Source organism: Sardina pilchardus, chromosome 14 (genome assembly GCF_963854185.1).
Source record: "Sardina pilchardus chromosome 14, fSarPil1.1, whole genome shotgun sequence".
NCBI lineage: Eukaryota > Metazoa > Chordata > Actinopteri > Clupeiformes > Clupeidae > Sardina > Sardina pilchardus.
The window spans coordinates 305,426-327,925 of NC_085007.1; the positions used below are offsets into that span (position 1 = coordinate 305,426).

A 22,500-nucleotide genomic window follows, 5' to 3' on the forward strand; every position below is an offset into this window, starting at 1 on the left:
CTCCTGATACAACAACACTACAGCTACACTCTCCTGATACAACAACACTACAGCTACTCTCCTGATACAACAACACTACAGCTACACTCCTGATACAACAACACTACAGCTACACTCTCCTGATACAACAATACTACAGCTACACTCTCCTGATACAACAACACTACAGCTACACTCCTGATACAACAACACTACAGCTACACTCTCCTGATACAACAACACTACAGCTACACTCTCCTGATACAACAACAACACTACAGCTACATTCCCCTGATACGACAACACTACAGCTACACTCTCCTGATACAACAACAACACTACAGCTACACTCTCCTGATACAACAACAACACTACAGCTACACTCTCCTGATACAACAACAACACTACAGCTACACTCTCCTGATACAACAACACTACAGCTACACTCCTGATACAACAACAACACTACAGCTACACTCTCCTGATACAACAACACTACAGCTACACTCTCCTGATACAACAACACTACAGCTACACTCCTGATACAACAACACTACAGCTACACTCCTGATACAATGACAACACTACAGCTACACTCTCCTGATACAACAACACTACAGCTACACTCCTGATACAATGACAACACTACAGCTACACTCTCCTGATACAACAACACTACAGCTACACTCCCCTGATACAACAACACTACAGCTACACTCTCCTGATACAACAACACTACAGCTACACTCTCCTGATACAACAACAACACTACAGCTACACTCCTGATACAACAACACTACAGCTACACTCTCCTGATACAACGACAACACTACAGCTACACTCCCCTGATACAACAACACTACAGCTACATTCCCCTGATACGACAACACTACAGCTACACTCTCCTGATACAACAACACTACAGCTACACTCTCCTGATACAACAACAACACTACAGCTACATTCCCCTGATACGACAACACTACAGCTACACTCTCCTGATACAACAACACTACAGCTACTCTCCTGATACAACAACACTACAGCTACACTCTCCTGATACAACAACACTACAGCTACACTCTCCTGATACAACAACGACACTACAGCTACACTCCCCTGATACAACAACAACACTACAGCTACATTCCCCTGATACGACAACACTACAGCTACACTCCTGATACAACAACACTACAGCTACACTCCTGATACAACAACACTACAGCTACACTCCTGATACAACAACACTACAGCTACACTCCTGATACAACGACAACACTACAGCTACACTCTCCTGATACAACAACACCACAGCTACACTCTCCTGATACAACAACAACACTACAGCTACACTCCTGATACAACAACACTACAGCTACACTCCTGATACAACGACAACACTACAGCTACACTCTCCTGATACAACAACACTACAGCTACACTCTCCTGATACAACAACACTACAGCTACACTCTCCTGATACAACAACACTACAGCTACACTCTCCTGATACAACAACACTACAGCTACACTCTCCTGATACAACAACGACACTACAGCTACACTCCCCTGATACAACAACAACACTACAGCTACACTCTCCTGATACAACAACACTACAGCTACACTCCTGATACAACGACACTACAGCTACTCTCTCCTGATACAACAACACTACAGCTACACTCCCCTGATACAACAACACTACAGCTACACTCTCCTGATACAACAACACTACAGCTACACTCTCCTGATACAACAACACTACAGCTACACTCCTGATACAACAACACTACAGCTACACTCCTGATACAACAACACTACAGCTACACTCCTGATACAACAACACTACAGCTACACTCTCCTGATACAACAACACTACAGCTACACTCCTGATACAACAACAACACTACAGCTACACTCTCCTGATACAACAACAACACTACAGCTACACTCCTGATACAACAACACTACAGCTACACTCCTGATACAACAACACTACAGCTACACTCTCCTGATACAACAACACTACAGCCATATTGATTAAAGCCAATGATGAGGGACAAATCAATAACATGAAATGTTGTTATCCTTTGAAAGAAGGTTAATGTGAGGTGTGTCTGTTTGTTTGTTTGTTTGTTTGTTTATGCTCACCTTGAGTTTCTTGACCTCTCGCTCTGCCTCTCGCTCACACTCTAAGGCAGTGTTCAGCTCCCCCTGTAGGGCACTCATGGCATTGTTCAGAGACGCCTGCCCACAGAGAGAGAGAGAGAGAGAGAGAGAGAGAGAGAGAGAGAGAGAGAGAGAGAGACACACACAACACAGCAGCATCAGTGGCACTGCCAGCCTATTGAGCTCCTTCACCAGCAGTGGTGACTGGTAACAGCTCTGGAATGTGGTTACTAAGGAGAAAGATGCATGTTAAAGTGAAATGGAGAGAGAGAGAGAGAGAGAGAGAGAGAGAGAGAGAGAGAGAGAGAGAGATTTAAAAGAGGTGGACAAAGATAAGAGGACAAAGAAAGTAGATGACAGAGATCATTTTGAACAGGTACATTCTGACGGATAATGCATGGTATATGTCTGTGTGTGTGTGTGTGTGTCTTACCCTGTATCTCTGCTGAGCCTCCTGCACTCCCACGAGTGTGTGTGTGTGTGTGTGTGTGTGTCTTACCCTGTATCTCTGCTGGGCCTCCTGCACTCCCACGAGTGTGTGTGTGTGTGTGTGTGTGTGTGTCTTACCCTGTATCTCTGCTGAGCCTCCTGCACTCCCACGAGTGTGTGTGTGCGGTGGTCCTGTGACAGGCCGCACACCAGACACACCAGCTCCTGGTCCTCCTCACAGTAGAGCTTCAGCTCCTCACGGTGCCGTCCGCACAGGGGCGCAGGCTTGGGGCTGCCGCTCACGCTCACACCTCCATCACAGCTGACCCCTCCTCCTCCACCTCCTCCTCCACCTGCACCTCCTCCTCCTCCTCCTCCTCCACCCAGCGCCGCGCCGCTCTCCTCCAGGCCCTGGACGTAGCTCTCCACGATGTTGGCCACGATGCGATTGCGCCGGTAGGTCTGACCGGGGAACAGCTTCCGGCACTGAGGACAGGAGCCCGTGCATCCACCGCCGCTGCCCTGACCTTGACCTTGACCTTGACCTTGACCCTGAGAGTGACCCCTGGGCCGCGCCCAGTAGCCCGAGATGCAGGCCTCGCAGAAGGTGTGGTCACACGGCAGCGATACGGGCTGCTTGAAGATCTCCAGGCAGATGGAGCACGTCAGGTCCCGACTCAGACGCTGCGCAGACGACTTGGCCATCTGGGACGACATCACGCACTCACGTCTGCGTCTGCGTCTGTATCCCTCTCTACTCTACTCTACTCTACTCTACTCTACTCTACTCTACTCTACTCTATTCTATTCTATTCTATCCTACTCTACTCTACTCTACTCTACTCTATTCTATTCTATTCTATCCTACTCTACTCTACTCTACTCTACTTAGTCGTGTCTGTGTCTGCTTCCCTCTCTACTCTACTCTACTCTACTCCACTCTACTCTACTCTACTCTACTCTACTCTACTCTATTCTACTCTACTCTACTCTACTCTACTTAGTCGTGTCTGTGTCTGCTTCCCTCTCTACTCTACTCCACTCTACTCTACTCTACTCTACTCTACTCTACTCTACTCTATTCTACTCTACTCTACTCTACTCTACTCTACTTAGTCGTGTCTGTGTCTGCTTCCCTCTCTATTCTACTAGTTGTTTTTGTGCTGCTATTTCCTTTGCTGACTTTGATCCACTTTCTCTGTCTCTGTCTGTCCAAAACTGCAGACTCTTACTCACTCGTTGTTGTGGTTGTTGAGGCCCAGCTCAACACAACACTCAGCTGAACACAACACAACACTCCAGCTCAACACAACACTCTCAGCTGAACACAACACTCTCAGCTCAACACAACACTCTCAGCTCAACACAACACTCAGCTGAACACAACACAACACAACACAACACTCTCAGCTGAACACAACTCCAGCTCTCAGCTGAACACAACACTCTCAGCTGAACACAACTCCAGCTCTCTGCTCTCAGCTCTCCACAACACTCTCAGCTCAACACAGCACTCTCAGCTGAACACAACACTCTCAGCTGAACACAACACTCTCAGCTGAACACAGCTCCAGCTCTCTGCTCTCTCTGCTGTCTCTGCTCTCTGCTCTCGCTGCTCTCCCAAGTCTCGCTGCTCAACTCCAAATCTGTTCAGCACCGCAGCTCGGCTCCTTTCGGCAATCCCCTTCTCCCTCTGCCGACTTGGGTGAAGTTTAGCCGTCGTGTTTCCCCTCCCCTCTCTCTCTCTCTCTCTCTCTCTCTCTCTCTCTCTCTTTCTCCCTCTCTCTCTTTCTCCAGCCCTCTAATTTGGCTGGCCTCTCTGCTTGCGTATGCCTCTGGCTCAGGCTTCCTGTTGATTGTGGGAAAGAGAGAGGGGGGGGGGGGGGGGGGGTAGTGGTGGGGTAGTGGGCGGGCTTTCCAGGCCTCTAACTTCATCCCAGTCTAAGTGTGTGTGTGTGTGTGTGTGTGTGGAGGGGGGGAGGTGGTAGGTGAGAGGGCAGGCCTTCTTTGCCTCTAACTTCATCCCAGTGTAAGTGGGAGTGTGTGTGTGTGTGTGTGTGTGTGTGTGTGTGTGTGTGTGTGTGTGTGTGTGTGTGTGTGTGTGTGTGTGTGTGTGTGTGTGTGTGTGTGTGTGTGTGTGTGTGTGGGTGGGTGGGGGTGGTCAGAAGGCTGAACCCCCCCTTGTTGACGTCAGGCCCAGAGTCAGGAAGCGGAGGCGGGCCCCAGATACAGATACTATCCCTGGACTGTTTATTTAGGGAAGAAAAGAGTGATCACCACTGTAGGGTCTACGCTGCAGCCAGGCCAAAGTACACACACTCTGTCTACTGTACTCACTAACACACACACACACACACACACACACACACACAACACACACACACAGACAACCACCAACCCACCCACACTCTGATATCCCCTCTCTCTCTCTCTCTCTCTCTCTCACACACACATATTCACACGCACAGTCTGAATGTGTGTTAAGTTGATGTGTAACCCTGACAGTGTGTGTGTGTGTGTGTGTGTGTGTGTGTGTGTGTGTGTCCACTGGAGCCTGTGTGTGAGCCTAAACAGATGTGCCCTACTTTTCTCATCTCTTACTCACCTCTCGTGCTGAACAGATGAGGGGAGAGCCGAGGATGATTGTCAGAAAAACACACCCTTCTCCTCTCCGCTCTAGAGGCACGCACGGCTAGCCTGGCTAGACTCAATAGGAACATATACTGTATATTCTATAGTATATACAGTATTCTATTCTATTCTATAGAGGCACGCACGGCTAGCCTGACTCAATAGGAACATATACAGTGAGGAGCACATGTATTTGATACCATGCTAAAACAGGAATATAAAATCATCATTTGACAATTGATCTTAATGCCTTAATTTAAAAAATGAGTAAAAATCAAACCGCCAAGGACACCAATTTTCTTTGTGATTGAAGAATGTATCGTAAATAGATAAATGTTTTCCTTAAATGCTAGGGGAAGGAAGTATTTGACCCCCTATGTAACCCTATGGGAATTTAACACATAGGGTTAACATAGGGGCAGGCAGATTTTTATTTTTAAAGACCAGCTATTTCATGGATCTAGGATATTATGCATCCCGATAAATTTCCCTTGGCCTTTGGAATTAAAATAGCCCCACATCATCACATACCCTTGACCATAGCTAGAGATTGGCATGGTGCTTTTTCCAGTAGGCCTATTAGCCTGTTTGATTTGCATTGAGCTCAATGAGCATCAAACAGGCTAATAGGCCTACTGCAAAAAGCACCATGCCAATCTCTCGCTATGGTGAAAGGTATGTAATGACGTGGGGCTATTTTAATTCCAACGGCCAAGGGAACTTTATCAGGATGCATAATAACCTGAATCCATGAAATAGCTGGCCTTAAAAAATAAAAATCTGCCTGCCCCAATGTTAACCCTATGTGTTAAATTCCCATAGGGTTACATTGGGGGTCAAATACTTACTTCCCCCTAGCATTTAGGAAGAACATTTATTTATTTACGAAACATTCTTCATTCACAAAGAAAATTGGGGTAGTTAGCGGTTTTATTTTTACTCAATTTTTGAATTAAGACATTAAGATCAATTGTCAAATGATGATTTTATATTCCTCTTTTTAGTCAACTTTAGCATGGTATCAAATACATGTTCTCCTCACTGTATATATAGAAGTATATATTCTATTCTATTCTATTCTACAGCAACACTGAAACCAAGCGCAGACTTTACTGAGGCAGTTGAGGGAAAAAAAACACTTGAGTGGGATTTTTTTTCTCTGACTCAGCAAATTCCCAGGCTCTTTTGAAGTTTGCTTTTCCAACTGAAAGCAGAGGACTGCAGCAGGCCTGCTCATCTTGCCTGGCATGTGCACACAGCCCAGAGGCATCGGGACCCAACACAACACAACACAGCACGACTATCAGCTCACACGTTTACAGCAGAGAGCCCCCTTGAGAGAGCAATCAGCTGAACAAAGGCTTGGGCCTGGACAACAACATTCCCCACACATCACACATCCTCCTGGACAACTCGGCTCTTTTCCTTCCACTATTGTTCCCTCGCTATATCCTGACTCCTTGTAGGGTGCTGCTGCCTTGATGACAACAATTACACAATTACACGCTGGCCTCATTGCAAGAGAGGCTTGTTTCAAAAACCCACAAGCAAACAAAAAATACACTCCATGTAGACACTTTTCTGTGCAAAATCACCTTGTAAATGCATCTGTAAATGTCCACAAACATGTCTCATGAGTCCAGTGTGTGAGTGGTGTTCGGGGGGGAGGTGGGGGGGAACACAATGAACACACTCTTATGTCTGCTCCTCACGACTCTAGTAAACACTGTGTGTGTGTGTGTGTGTGTGTGTGTGTGTGTGTGTGTGTGAGAGAGAGTGTGTGGGGGTGAACACAATGAACACGCTCTCATGTCTGCTCCTCACACTGTTATTTATTTCCTTCAGTTGGGTTGCGAGGTGTGTGGGAGTTTGCGGTGCACTCAGCATTTTTCCCCTTTGAGTTGGATTATAATCCTCAGAGGAATGAAGGAGCCTCTGTGTAAATCCTAACCCCAACCCTCACGCAGACACGGCCCATAATCCCAGTCATTTGGGCCTCTAGACCAACTCGGTACTGTTTATATGTCCTGGGAATTCCCTCCAGTTGTGTCTCATTCTTGCCTCGCTCTCTCTCTTTCTCTCTCTTTCCCTCCGTCTCGCTCGCTCTCTCTCTTTCTTTCTCTCTCTCTCTCTCTGCAGCCTACTGCTCTCTCTCCCACACTCTCACTCCCTACTCCTTCCTCCTCTCTCTCTTTTTCTCCCTCTCTCTTTCTCTTTCTTTTTCTATGCAGCGCTCTACATTCCTTATTCTCTCTCTCTCTCTCTCTCTCTCTCTCTCTCTTCATCCCTCTTTTCCTCTGTCTGGAGGTTTGATGTGTAAATGTGTGCCGCTCTTGTCTAAGCGCCCGTGTTGCGGAGGCACGCTGCCATCTGCTGTGCCCGGTGGTTGAGGGCGCCGCTGCCCGCTCCAGTGCGGCCCATGAGCAGCAGGAGGTGGTTGTGGGTGCGACACACGGCGACGCCCTGACTGGGGCGCTGTTTGGTGCGCAGGTCCATGCTGTGGAGGGCACCTCCGCCGTGCCCGTTATCCACACCGTGCCCGTTATCCACGCCGTTATCCACGCCGTGCCCGTTATCCACGCCGTTATCCACACCGTGCCCGTTGTCGTCGCCGTGCCCGTTGTGGTCCATGTCACCCAGCAGCTGGTCTCTCAGCAGCAGCAGCGGGACGCCGCCCAGACTCAGGCCTCTGGTGCGCAGGCGCCGGCGGTCAGCAGCCAGCAGGTGGCGCAGTTCACGGCGGCTCACGTGCCGGAACACTCCGCCCTCAGCTGCGGCCAGCACCGCCCCACTCCGCAACCTCACCACGGCAACGTCCACACACTGACCATCGGCCATCAGCTGGGACACACACTCCGCCCACAACCGCTCAGCCATGGAGCAGGAGGAGGAGGAGGAGGAAGAGGAGGGTGGGGGAGGAGGAAGAGGAGGGTGGAGGAGGAGGAAGAGGAGAGTGGGGGAGGAGGAAGAGGAGGAAGAGAAGGAGGAGGAGAAATAGGAGGGTGGAGGAGGAGGAGGAAGAGGAGGAGGGTGGAGGAAGAGGAGGAGGAGGAGAAGAGCAGGGGGTCGATGACAAAGGGGCTACTGAGCAACAAACAAACACACAGACAGCGAGAGAAGAAGGGGCACATAGTAAACATAAGGGTGACATGATGAGAGGATAAGTATAAGTAAGGGTATGTATATAGTATAAATATATAGTATAAAGTGTAAGTACACATAAGGGCCACATGATTAGAGAGAACAATAAGGGAGGAGATTTAGGCTGGAGGAACACTTGAGCTCAAAGCCTGCAGAACTCTCAAAGGTTGTGTGAAGTTTGTGGTCTTCGTAAAACTAGTAATCTAGGTAACCATGCTTTCAGAATAGCTAGTGATAAATTCAAAGTTGAAATCACTAGCAGTGTTATGGCAAGCCATGAAACGAAATGGAGTGCTTCTAGTTTCATTTCATATGCTACTACTATGTTGACTATAATTAACAATAATGTAATAGGCCTATAGCTACTATGTTGACTATAATTAATAATGTAATAGGCCTATAGCCTATAGGCCTAATCAAATTATAATTTATGGTTATGGAAATGGGATTTAGCAGACACTTTTGTCCAAAGCGACATACAAATAACAAGATGACTAAATACTGAAATGTAGGCTACAAACCACAACGCACAAGAAACGCTTAATAAACTAAGTGCATGTTGAACAGAGTCTTTCTGGAATTTCCCCTTGGGAATCAATAAGGTATCTATCTATCTATCTATCTATCTATCTCATCAGGAATGGAGATTATTAAAATTTAAATTCCACCTAGACCAATTCATTAAACACATCATTATCATGAATAAACCAAAAACCTAAATAAATTAGCAAATAAAGTGCTTCCATTCATAACTCGGATTATTTGAATATTAATTAATGAAGCATGCCTACCCGATGGTACCTTAGCCTACTTCATGCCCTTGGCCCTCGTTGTAAACGCAATATTACGTGTGTTGTGATGGCTAAGTGAATTCATGACGTCACAAAGATAGTAGCCTAGGCCAGCAGGTTGTTTGTGAAAGAAGTGCGTTAAAATGTCGACAGATAAAGGCACGTTCATATCAACTCTGTTTTTTTTTTTATAACTCTCAACAATCTCTGCTTATCTCCAGACTTTCTGTTAATAAAACTTTATCTTTCCTAAATAAGCTCATTTGTACCAGGCCTACTTTTCTCACGGCTTCTATAAATGTTGTTTCAGCCCATGGCTGATTCGGATAGCTGTGTGTGGGGGGGGGGGGGGGGGGGGGGGGGGGGTATCTAGGAGATGACAGTGACACCCGGCGGCATTACTTTGTCATTATCCATTTCCTTACTTTCTCCTCGATGAGCCAAAATGGCGACTTAAGGAAGTGCCGATCCCTGATAGGAGGAGCCCAGTTTGAAACGGAAGTTACGCACTGAAATCAACCCGGGAGTCTGTAAAACAGAAGAGGTTAACGCGCCAAATACATTTCTGAACTCACCGGAGCAAGGGGTAGCACGGTTTTGGAACAGCTCGGCTGGACATCCGCTTAAAGTTGTTTTGTTTGATTGTAGAGTTAGTAAAGTTTTAGCAAGAATCATTGTTATACATTGCGCACAGTCTTCAGGCTTTGATCATATCGAAATCTACCAAGAAAGTTAGCTTTTTCAAGAACCGCAGCCGTTTGTTTGTAGAAGACACAACCACCGCACAAAATGTTTGAGGCACGACTTGTTCAAGGCTCAATCCTGAAGAAGGTTTTGGAGGCTCTGAAAGACCTGATCACAGAAGCTTGTTGGGATGTCAGCTCCTCTGGCATTTCACTACAAAGTATGGACTCTTCACACGTCTCCCTTGTGCAACTGACTCTGCGTAGTGATGGGTTCGACTCCTACCGCTGTGACCGCAATCTTGCAATGGGGGTTAATTTGAGCAGGTAACATTATTTATTAATAAGCTAATATTGCACAAACGTATTTTTGATTCTCTGAACGTATTGTCTTGTTGTGTAAATGTCATGGCGGATGGGCTTGCCCGCGCATGTATCAGGGAAATTGTGCTAGGACTATTAGCTAGCTAACCTGAAGTTAGCACACAGAGCTTCAGCTGCACTTGTTCCTAGCCTCGGAGTTTGGCGCCATCAGAACGGCAAGGGATTTGAAACAATTTGCCATTGCTTCGTAAACTGGCCACCGTGATTAAACAAACTTGTATTCAATACTACACTAGTATCGTGTGGTGGCGGATTAGGAATATTTCTCGAATTGAGCCCTTTTTGTTGTAAGCAGCTGGACTAATATGTGATGCGTAATGCTGACGTCATTTCGGCGCGTAGCCCGCGCTTGGCGGGAAACTCCGAAACTGCGTTGACTACAGCAGCACAATCTGGTCCTACAGACGTCTGAAAAGACACTTTCATCACTCGGAATGTTCATGTCTTGAAAACCGACATATACTGATAACCACTCTCTTCATAGAACTTCTGTTGTATTGTGCATATGAACTGAAAATGACCAGAGCTCCTTTTCACGCAGTATGTCCAAAATCCTTAAGTGTGCGGGGAATGAGGACATTATCACACTTCGCGCCGAGGACAATGCCGACGCCCTTGCTCTGGTCTTTGAGACGCTCAGTGAGTTTATTATAAATATAACAAAAAAATTATAATACAAATGTGGAGTTTTATGCTTTATAACATTTATCTTTTCAATATATTCATTCCAAAAGCAATATATTTTTACAGATCAGGAGAAAGTGTCGGACTATGAGATGAAACTGATGGACTTGGACGTGGAGCAGCTTGGGATCCCAGTAAGTGTTCTGTTTTTTGCCCTTGTAGTGAAACTATATAGTTTGTCTCTTGTAAACATTTTAAACTGACGGTCAAAGGCCTCCAATCTCAGATGATTTGTGAAACTCAGTCTTCTCTCTGAAATGCTGTTTTTCAGGAGCAGGAGTACAGCTGTGTTGTGAAGATGCCCTCCGGCGAGTTCGCTCGCATCTGCCGCGACCTGTCACAGATCGGCGACGCTGTCATGATCTCCTGCGCCAAGGATGGCGTCAAGTTCTCGGCCACCGGAGAGCTCGGCACCGGCAACGTCAAGCTGTCCCAGACCAGCAGCGTGGACAAAGAGGAGGAGGCGGTGCGTACACACACACACACACACACACACACACACACACACACACACACTTATTACACTCAGACCAGCAGCGTGGACAAAGAGGAGGAGGCGGTGCGTCCACACACACACACACACACACACACACACACTTATTACACTCAGACCAGCAGCGTGGACAAAGAGGAGGAGGCGGTGCGTCCACACACACACACACACACACACACACACACACACACACTTATTACACTCAGACCAGCAGCGTGGACAAAGAGGAGGAGGCGGTGCGTCCACACACACACACACACACACACACACACACACACACACACTTATTACACTTATTACACTCAGACCAGCAGCGTGGACAAAGAGGAGGAGGCGGTGCGTCCACACACACACACACACACACACACACACACACACACACACTCTACTTACACTCAGACCAGCAGCGTGGACAAAGAGGAGGCGGTGCGTACACACACACACACACACACACACACACACACACACACACACACACACACACACACACTTATTACACTCAGACCAGCAGCGTGGACAAAGAGGAGGAGGCGGTGCGTACACACACACACACACACACACACTTATTACACTCAGACCAGCAGCGTGGACAAAGAGGAGGAGGCGGTGCGTCCACACACACACACACACACACACACACACACACACACTTATTACACTCAGACCAGCAGCGTGGACAAAGAGGAGGAGGCGGTGCGTCCAGCACACACACACACACACACACACACACACACACACACTTATTACACTTATTACACTCAGACCAGCAGCGTGGACAAAGAGGAGGAGGCGGTGCGTCCACACACACACACACACACACACACACACACACACACACACTCTCTACTTACACTCAGACCAGCAGCGTGGACAAGAGGAGGAGGCGGTGCGTCCAGCACACACACACTTACTGTTAATACTCTATAATGTTACTATTTCTGCACTACACACACTTACTCTTAATACACTCAGACCAGCAGGACAAGGAGGAGGTGTTGCGTGCACAGAGAATGAACACACACACGCACACACTTATTCTTACTACTGAGAGAACTGGTCTTCTACCTTCTCACCACTCAAACTGCACACACACTTAGGCTTACTACTCTATAATGTTACTATACTGCACACACACTTAGGCTTACTACTCTATAATGTTACTATACTGCACACACACTTGGGCTTACTACTCTATAATGTTACTATACTGCACACACACTCAGGCTTACTACTCTATAATGCTACTATACTGCACACACACACTTAGGCATACTACTCTATAATGGTACTATACTGCACACACACTTATGCTTACTACTCTATAATGTTACTATACTGCACACACACTTAGGCTTACTACTCTGTAATGTTACTATACTGCACACACACTTAGGCTTACTACTCTATAATGTTACAGTTTCTGCACTACGGTGGTGCTGTTACCACACTGCACATAGCTGTACAGCCTACTATCCGTCTATACGGTTCATACTGAATATCCATGTGTGCTGTACAGCCTACTACCCGTCTAAACGGTTCATACTGAATATCCATATGTGCTGTACAGCCTACTATCCGTCTATACGGTTCATACTGAATATCCATGTGTGCTGTACAGCCTACTACCCGTCTAAACGGTTCATACTGAATATCCATATGTGCTGTACAGCCTACTACCCGTCTATACGGTTCATACTGAATATCCATATGTGCTGTACAGCCTACTACCCGTCTATACGGTTCATACTGAATATCCATATGTGCTGTACAGCCTACTACCCGTCTATACGGTTCATACTGAATATCCATATGTGCTGTACAGCCTACTATCTGTATACGGTTCATACTGAATATCCATATGTGTGTTTCTAATATATTCGGTTCATATCTGCACATCCATCATTAAGACTCTTATGATGGTACCGCTACTACACTGCACATGGCTGTACACCTGCTCATACATTGTACATATTATGTAGTCATGGTAACAGCCAATGCACAGCACATGTATATTACTGTAAGCCAACTGTATACCACACCACTGCCCCATTGTGTTGCACTGACTAATCTGCCCCACTGCCCCATAGTGTTGCACTGACTATATCTGCCCCACTGTCCCATGGTGTTGCACTGACTAATCTGCCCCATGGTGTTGCACTGACTAATCTGCCCCATGGTGTTGCACTGATTAGTAGAGGTATCTTACGGCCTTGATGTTGAGGTGGTTGGATGTTAATCTTTGGTTGTTGTGCGTTCCAGGTGACCATTGAGATGAACGAGCCGGTCCAGCTCATCTTCGCCCTCAACTACCTGAACTTCTTCACCAAGGCCACGCCCCTGTCCAAGACCGTCACCCTCAGCATGTCTGCGGACATCCCCCTGGGTAAGAACCCTTGCAGAACCCCTTAGAACTCTGTAGACCAGCGTGGGTAAGCTCCCTTGCAGAACCCCAGCGTGGGTAAGCTCCCTTGCAGAACCCCTTCACTAAGCTCCCTTGCAGAACCCCTCACTCTGTAGACCAGCGTGGGTAAGCTCCCTTGCAGAACCCCTCACTCTGTAGACCAGCGTGGGTAAGCTCCCTTGCAGAACCCCTCACTCTGTAGACCAGCGTGGGTAAGCTCCCTTGCAGAACCCCAGCGTGGGTAAGCTCCCTTGCAGAACCCTTCACTCTGTAGACCAGCCTGGGTAAGCTCCCTTGCAGAACCCCAGCGTGGGTAAGCTCCCTTGCAGAACCCCTGCAGAACCCTTCACTCTGTAGTCCAGCGTCTCCGTTGTGCCCTGATGTCCTGTAAATGGTGCCAGAGAATATTCAGTGTCATTGTCTCTCAAATCACTTATAAATCACTGTGTTTAACGCCATTACATTCTAGAAATGTGTATGCTTCACATTTGCCCCGTTGCTTCATTAGTTAGCATGTCTGTATGCTTCACATTTGCCCCGTTGCTCCATTAGTTAGCATGTCCTCCTACATTTCCACACGCAGCTGTAAATCCACATTGTTATTGTAGATAGAATTGAATGAATGCTTTAAATATGGAAACTTCCGTTTCTAAACTAGATATTCTACTCGTGTCTTTCAGTGGTGGAGTACAAGATTGCAGACATGGGCCACGTCAAATACTACCTGGCCCCCAAGATTGACGAGGAGTCGTCCTAATTGTCCGGAAGGACGACTAAAATGACCTCTTATCACGTTCTGATTCCACAATGCATTGCTTATCTAGTTACCTTGGGGGAAAATGAATTCAAGCCAAACAATGTTAAAAAGAAAATGCGTTTCTGTTCAAGATCTAATAATGGTAATATGCTGATGCTAGCACTTTCAATAGGACCATCTATTTTCACATAAGGTGAAGACTGGGTTGTGTTTTTACCGTGTGTGTGATTTGGACCTGAATCTCGATGTGATGTGTCTCATTTTAACCCAAGCGGTGACCAGTAAGAGATTGATTTTGTAGAGTCTGGTCCCCCCCCACCCCCCACCCACACACACTTCCTGGTTACGGTCTCCCCTATTGGCCAGCGTCCACTGCGCTGTGTAGATACTTCACTCTGTAAATACTGATTGGGCCCTGTTGGTTATCCTTTAATAAACCTTTTGTACTCTACTTTGTTCACACATCTCTCTTATTGGTTAAAGAGCAACTATGAAACTCATCTCTTATTGGTTAAAGAGTAGTAACAAACATCTGTCTTATTGCTTTAAGAGTAAGTATTGGTGCAAGAGTAGTTTGTATGACACATCTGTCTTATTGGTTTAAGAGTAAGTATTGGTGCAAGAGTAGTACCTGAAACATCTGTCTTATTGGTTTAAGAGTAAGTATTGGTGCAAGAGTAGTATGTATGAAACATTTGTCTTACTGATGTAAGTGCAAAGCACCTCTGGTTTTAGAGTAAGTATGACATCTCTTGATTTGCGAGTAGTAACTGAAACATCTCTTATTGATTTACGAGTAAGTATGAAACATCTCTTGATTTACGAGTAGTAACTATGAAACATCTCATCTTTTTGGTTTAAGAGTAGTAAGTGCAAAACATCTTATTGGTTTTAGAGTAATAAGTATGAAGTATCGAAATCCATTTTAAATGTAAAAAAAGGTTTAGGCTCTGGTGCCTGCCACACCATTTGAAAACAGCTGGTTTAGGCAAAGTTCAAAGTATCCTCCCAAACACATTGCAGTAGCACTGCTTTGACTGTAGAGGGAGCTAAAGACTGATGTGACATGTGGACTAGATATTGTGTACATTGATCTGGTTAGTCTGCATGTTAAATATTGTACAGCCATGACTTGAAAACATGATCTGAATGCATATTTTAATATACTGTATGAATGCTTAACAATTTGGTTAACTGGCACTTGTAAATTTCCATCTAAAAGTTCACTAAAACCAGGTCATCGATACAGACGGTTAGAAGGTTGCCGCCCCCTCTGTGGGGGAAAACATGCTAACATCACACATGAAAGTCAATGGGCTAACTTGCTAGCAGAACACAAATGTTTTCCCCCACGGGGGGTGTTTCAGCCATGGTAACCACGGTAACTGGGGGCGATAACCACGATTATGACGAGATGCCGTCTGTATGTATACAGTCCCCTCCTAAAGTTGACATTATAAATAGTCCATCAAAAAAGAGCCAAAAATTAAACTAATTGCAAAAGTAATGGTTCATACTTTCTATTGGTCCTTAAACCCTCCTGCATCACATATTAAAAATCTACCGATTTATATTTAGTGGAACATACTTTTTTTCAAGGTCAAAGGTAGCAATTTCCGATGCATTTTGCCATTGGGATTTACTACAGGTGAAATGGGTAAGATTTTAAACTATCAAATTGAAACTTTCACAGTTGTTTACTCACATCAAGGCAAACATTTTTTGAACCAGAAAATTGACATCAATTTTCTGGTTCTCCTCCTCCAGTAGGCCCCTCTAGTTCTCCTCCTCCAGTAGGCCCCTCTAGTTCTCCTCCTCCAGTAGGCCCCTCTGGTTCTCCTCCTCCAGTAGGTCCCTCTAGTTCTCCTCCTCCAGTAGGCCCCTCTAGTTCTCCTCCTCCAGTAGGTCCCTCTAGTTCTCCTCCTCCAGTAGGTCCCTCTAGTTCTCCTCCTCCAGTAGGCCCCTCTAGTTCTCCAGTAGGTCCCTCTAGTTCTCCAGTAGGCCCCTCTAGTTCTCCTCCTCCAGTAGGCCCCTCTAGTTCTCCTCCTCCAGTAGGCCCCTCTAGTTCTCCTCCTCCAGTAGGTCCCTCTGGTTCTCCTCCTCCAGTAGGTCCCTCTGGTTCTCCAGTAGGCCCCTCTAGTTCTCCTCCTCCAGTAGGCCCCTCTAGTTCTCCAGTAGGCCCCTCTAGTTCTCCTCCTCCAGTAGGTCTCTCTGGTTCTCCTCCAGTAGGCCCCTCTAGTTCTCCAGTAGGTCCCTCTAGTTCTCCTCCTCCAGTAGGCCCCTCTAGTTCTCCAGTAGGCCCCTCTGGTTCTCCTCCTCCAGTAGGTCCCTCTGGTTCTCCTCCTCCAGTAGGCCCCTCTAGTTCTCCTCCTCCAGTAGGCCCCTCTAGTTCTCCTCCTCCAGTAGGTCCCTCTAGTTCTCCTCCTCCAGTAGGCCCCTCTAGTTCTCCTCCAGTAGGCCCCTCTAGTTCTCCTCCTCCAGTAGGCCCCTCTGGTTCTCAATGCCAAAGTCAATCAAGAAGAGCCAGGAGTAGGACAGAGGCCACCCGTACTCATTCGTTTTACCCTCCTGCTCTACTCTATTACCCTCCTGCTCTACTCTATTACCCTCCTGCAGTACTCTATTACCCTCCTGCTCTACTCTATTACCCTCCTGCTCTACTCTATTGCCCTCCTGCAGTAATCTATTACCCTCCTGCAGTACTCTATTACCCTCCTGTTACCCTCCTGCAGTACTCTATTACCCTCCTGCTCCACTCTATTACCCTCCTGCAGCGCTGTATGAGCCTGAGTGTGTTGGCAGGTGTGTTTTCTACTCTGGGTCAGAAGGAGACCTGAGAGCTGAGCACACACACACACACACACACACACACACACACACACACACACACACACACACACACACACACACACATACACAGACACACACACACACACACACACCTGAGAGCTGAGCAGAGCACTTCCTGAAGCTCCAGAAATGGCCTGTGACCGAACGACCTTGGAAATGCAATCACTTAGAGCGCCGGATACAGAACCTTATCGCCCACTGACTCTTTCTACTGAAAAAGGAGGAAGAGGTGTGTGTGTGTGTGTGTGTGTGTGTGTGTGTGTGTGTGTGTGTGTGTGTGTGTGTGTGTGTGTGTGTGTGTGTGTGTGTGTGTGTGTGTGTCTGTGTCTCTCTCTCTCTCTGTGTGTGTGTGTGCGCGCACTGAGAAGCGAGAAATAAACTGATGGATGCATACTGCCCATGCTCACACACACACACACATACACACACACCAGCACACGTTGCTCAAGAACACCCCCAAAGGGCGCCCTGTGACCCTTACTATGTACACTGGACGGAAGCGTTTGTCACAATTACTCTGTCAAAAGAAATTAGACATAACAGACTCAGGGAAGTACAAACACACACACATGCACACGCACACACACGCACAGATATGTCAGACTCTATCAAGGTCAATACATATCTTCAGGGAGATCAGTTTAGAGGGCAAGGAGACCTGAAGCACACACACACACACACACACACACACACACAGATGCACAGCTAAGCTGGAAACCAAAGCAGCAATATGGGGGCGGGTAAGGTGTTGGTTGTTTGTCAAGTGCAGCCATGTTTTATTACAAATAATTCATGTGATGAACTTCATGCATGCATGCACACACACAGAGATACACACACACACACACTCAGACACACTTCAAGCATGTCTGACAAAGTGCATGGGCTGTTGGCAGACACGTAAACACGTACACGTACGCACGCATGCACGCATGCACGCACACGCACACACGCACACACATTCTGAGTCATCACGCTTATTTAGCAGATGTTTTGTTTAAGTTCCAAACATCCAAAGCATTACTGAGTTGTGTTCCAGTACTGAGTTGTGTTCCAGTACTGAGTTGTGTTCCATTACTGAGTTGTGTTCCATTACTGAGTTGAGTTCCATTACTGAGTTGTGTTCCATTACTGAGTTGTGTTCCATTACTGAGTTGAGTTCCATTACTGAGTTGTGTTCCATTACTGAGTTGAGTTCCATTACTGAGTTGTGTTCCATTACTGAGTTGAGTTCCATTACTGAGTTGTGTTCCATTACTGAGTTGTGTTCCATTACTGAGTTGTGTTCCATTACTGAGTTGAGTTCCATTACTGAGTTGAGTTCCATTACTGAGTTGAGGTTACTGAGTTGTGTTCCATTACTGAGTTGAGTTCCATTACTGAGTTGTGTTCCATTACTGAGTTGTGTTCCATTACTGAGTTGAGTTCCATTACTGAGTTGAGTTCCATTACTGAGTTGAGGTTACTGAGTTGTGTTCCATTACTGAGTTGAGTTCCAGTACTGAGTTGTGTTCCAGTACTGAGTTGTGTTCCATTACTGAGTTGTGTTCCATTACTGAGTTGAGTTCCATTACTGAGTTGAGTTCCCATTACTGAGTTGTGTTCCATTACTGAGTTGAGTTCCATTACTGAGTTGAGTTCCCATTACTGAGTTGAGTTCCCATTACTGAGTTGAGTTCCATTACTGAGTTGTGTTCCATTACTGAGTTGAGTTCCATTACTGAGTTGAGGTTACTGAGTTGTGTTCCATTACTGAGTTGAGTTCCATTTCTGAGTTGAGTTCCATTACTGAGTTGAGTTCCCATTACTGAGTTGTGTTCCATTACTGAGTTGTGTTCCATTACTGAGTTGTGTTCCATTACTGAGTTGAGTTCCATTACTGAGTTGTGTTCCATTACTGAGTTGAGTTCCATTACTGAGTTGTGTTCCATTACTGAGTTGAGTTCCATTACTGAGTTGTGTTCCATTACTGAGTTGAGTTCCATTACTGAGTTGTGTTCCATTACTGAGTTGAGTTCTACTGAGTTGTGTTCCATTACTGAGTTGAGTTCTACTGAGTTGTGTTCTACTGAGTTGTGTTCCATTACTGAGTTGTGTTCCATTACTGAGTTGAGGTTACTGAGTTGTGTTCCAGTACTGAGTTGTGTTCCATTACTGAGTTGTGTTCCATTACTGAGTTGTGTTCCATTACTGAGTTGTGTTCCATTACTGAGTTGTGTTCCATTACTGAGTTGTGTTTCAATACTGAGTTGAGTTTACTGAGTTGTGTTCCATTACTGAGTTGTGTTGTGTTCCAGTACTGAGTTGTGTTCCATTACTGAGTTGAGTTCCATTACTGAGTTGTGTTCCAGTACTGAGTTGTGTTCCATTACTGAGTTGTGTTCCAGTACTGAGTTGAGTTCCAGTACTGAGTTGTGTTTCATTAGGCGCGTTCAAGTTCAACTCCAAATGACCTCTTGCAGCAGCGAGAGCTGCCGGTGTCAGCAGGGGAGGGGATACAAACGCTGCTATGAAGTTGTACACTCTCTACTTCCATAGTGTAGACTTGACCATGTGACGAATCACGAGGCATGGACTCTTGTGGATATGAGGAGGCATCTAAACACCTGCACATACGTCAGGGATGTAAAAGCCAATTAAGGCAAAATCCTGACGTCATGAAGGCAGGGTCTAGGCTCCGCTGCGCTCCGCAGTACCTCTAGAGCTGCTGCTCCGCTGCTCAGCAGCCGCCTGGCCACGCCTTGCTCCCGCGATAAGTTGAGGCCATGTGATACCGACTGCCGAGTCGAAAACACACCCATCTAGACCATCGTGGACAGATTTTTAACCACGTGCATCTTGTGCTGCGCAGTCTTTGTGCTGCGCAGCCATCTTGAACGCGCCTAGTGCTAGTTCCCGAGTGGCAGCCCTTGTGCCTGCGCAGTGTCTGGATTGGATGGCGAGATGAAGGCTGGAAGGCACTTCTCCTGTTTGGCTCGTCAGCGAGACAGACTGAGGGGGAGGGGCCAAGGGGGAGGGGCCAAGGGGGAGGTCGAGAGGAAGACGAGACGTTAGCGAGGAGAGAGGAGCTAATGGAGGAGGCAGAGAGATGAAGAGCAAAATGCTCACAGAAATACACACAGACAGGCCAGCACTCACATACACAGCCTCCCACACACGCACACAGAGGCCCACACACACACCACACACACACCACACACACACACACAAAGAGAGAGAGGCCTGCTCACACAAAGACGTACACGTGTACAGAGATCCTCAATTAAAGCGCATGGGCTTAATCCAGCAGAGGGATGCTACAGTAGCAGCAGCAGCAGCAGCAGCACGGAGGGCTATAAATAGCCACGGAGTCTGCAGGAGAGAGCTACTGTAGACCTGTAGGCAGATCCAGCTCCCCTGGGCACTCCCACAGCCTTAAGCATGCTCGTCTCCACACACACACACACTCACACACACACACACACACACACACACACACACACACTCCCACAGCCTTAAGCATGCTCGTCTCCACACACACACACACACTCACACACACACACAGCCTCCCACACACGCACACAGAGGCCCACACACACACACACACACACACACACACACACACTCTCTCAGCCTTAAGCATGCTTCTCTCCACCCACACACACACACAGACACACACTCCCGCAGCCTTAAGCATGGTTCTCTCTGTGCGCACATGCACACACACACCCACATCCTTAAGCATGGTTCTCTTCACACACACACACCTGCATCCTTAAGCATGGCTCTCTACACACACTCGCAGCTTTAGGCATGGTTCTCTCTGTCCACACACACACACCCGCATCCTTAAGCATGGTTCTACACACACACACACCCGCATCCTTAAGCATGGTTCTCTCAACACACACACACACACACACACACACACACACACCTGCATCCTTGGTTCTACACACACACACACCCGCATCCTTAAGCATGGCTCTCTACACACACACACACACACACACACGCAGCCTTAAGCATGGTTCTCTCAACATACACACACACACACACACACACACACACCCGCATCCTTAAGCATGGCTCTCTACACACAAACACACCCGCAGCCTTAAGCATGGTTCTCTTAACACACACACACACACACACCCGCATCCTTAAGCATGGTTCTCTACACACACACACACACACACTCGCAGCCTTAAAGGGATAATCCGGAGTGAAATGCACTTTAGATCAATTTTTCGGACTATTGGGAGTACATACGTTGAGTTGACACCAAAATCATGTCATTCGGATGTATTTTGAGAAAGTTCGAGTTCACCGTTTTTAGCCAAAACTCGTTAGCCTGTAAGTGACCGGGGCAGGTCCTTTCGCCACTACAAAACGCTATTTTTATACCTCTTCTACTGTTCCAAACAACACTACACTTACGTGGTAGTGAGTAGAGGGTCCCTAAAGCCAAACCGAAGTATCCCCACGTCTTTATGTGGTCGGATAGAGAGTCCAGAATGAATTTAATCGAGTCAGTACCTAAATAAATAAAGTTTGTTTCACTGCAACCTCTGTGTCTGATCTACTTTGTTCCAACTGGTTAGCCCACTACCCTGTCTCGCACGGCCAGGCGGCCACAACACACACACACACACATACACACCCGCATCCTTAAGCATGGTTCTCTCTGTGTACACACACACACACACACACACACACACACACACACCTGCATCCTTAAGCATGGTTCTCTCTGTACACACACACACACACACACACACCTGCATCCTTAAGCATGGTTCTCTCTGTACACACACACACACACACACACACACCTGCATCCTTAAGCATGCTCCACTCCACACACACCTGCGCAGCTACACGCCAAGCTGGGAAATCAGAATAAAAGGCTTTTTGATTCAGATCAAGCAGCCACACGCACACACACACACATAGTTTCTCTTTAAGCAGACACACACACACACACGCACACACACACACACACACACACATTCTCTCTCTCTCTCTCTCTCTCACACACACACACACACACACGCCTCAAGCGGCTCATGGAGCATGTGTGTTTGCGTCCAACAGAGGGACACTGGACGCAGGCATTTTGT

General features: G+C 46.9%; 3 protein-coding genes across 3 annotated transcripts in view; 1 reads left to right on the forward strand and 2 right to left on the reverse strand.

Moving 5' to 3' along the window:
* trim69 (tripartite motif containing 69) overlaps positions 1-3,399 on the reverse strand; it is a 14,327-nt gene extending 10,928 nt beyond the window's left edge. The window contains exons 1-3 of the mRNA XM_062554965.1: positions 2,967-3,399; positions 2,722-2,894; positions 2,137-2,232 (exon numbers count right to left, since the gene is read on the reverse strand). Coding sequence (XP_062410949.1) covers positions 2,137-2,232; positions 2,722-2,894; positions 2,967-3,300 — 603 coding nt within the window. The 5' untranslated portion in view covers positions 3,301-3,399. The remainder of the gene's footprint in view (positions 1-2,136; positions 2,233-2,721; positions 2,895-2,966) is intronic.
* Positions 3,400-7,551: 4,152 nt separating this feature from the next.
* On the reverse strand, positions 7,552-8,091 carry LOC134101186 (profilin-2-like). The gene has a single exon (XM_062554783.1). It carries the CDS (start codon positions 8,089-8,091, stop codon positions 7,552-7,554), a length of 540 nt encoding a protein of 179 aa, XP_062410767.1.
* Positions 8,092-9,699: 1,608 nt separating this feature from the next.
* Positions 9,700-14,997, forward strand: pcna (proliferating cell nuclear antigen). The gene is made up of 6 exons (XM_062554424.1): positions 9,700-10,156; positions 10,755-10,852; positions 10,964-11,031; positions 11,169-11,363; positions 13,650-13,773; positions 14,472-14,997. Exons 1-6 carry the CDS (start codon positions 9,936-9,938, stop codon positions 14,546-14,548), a joined length of 783 nt encoding a protein of 260 aa, XP_062410408.1. The 5' UTR covers positions 9,700-9,935; the 3' UTR covers positions 14,549-14,997.
* Positions 14,998-22,500: the final 7,503 nt, after the last annotated feature.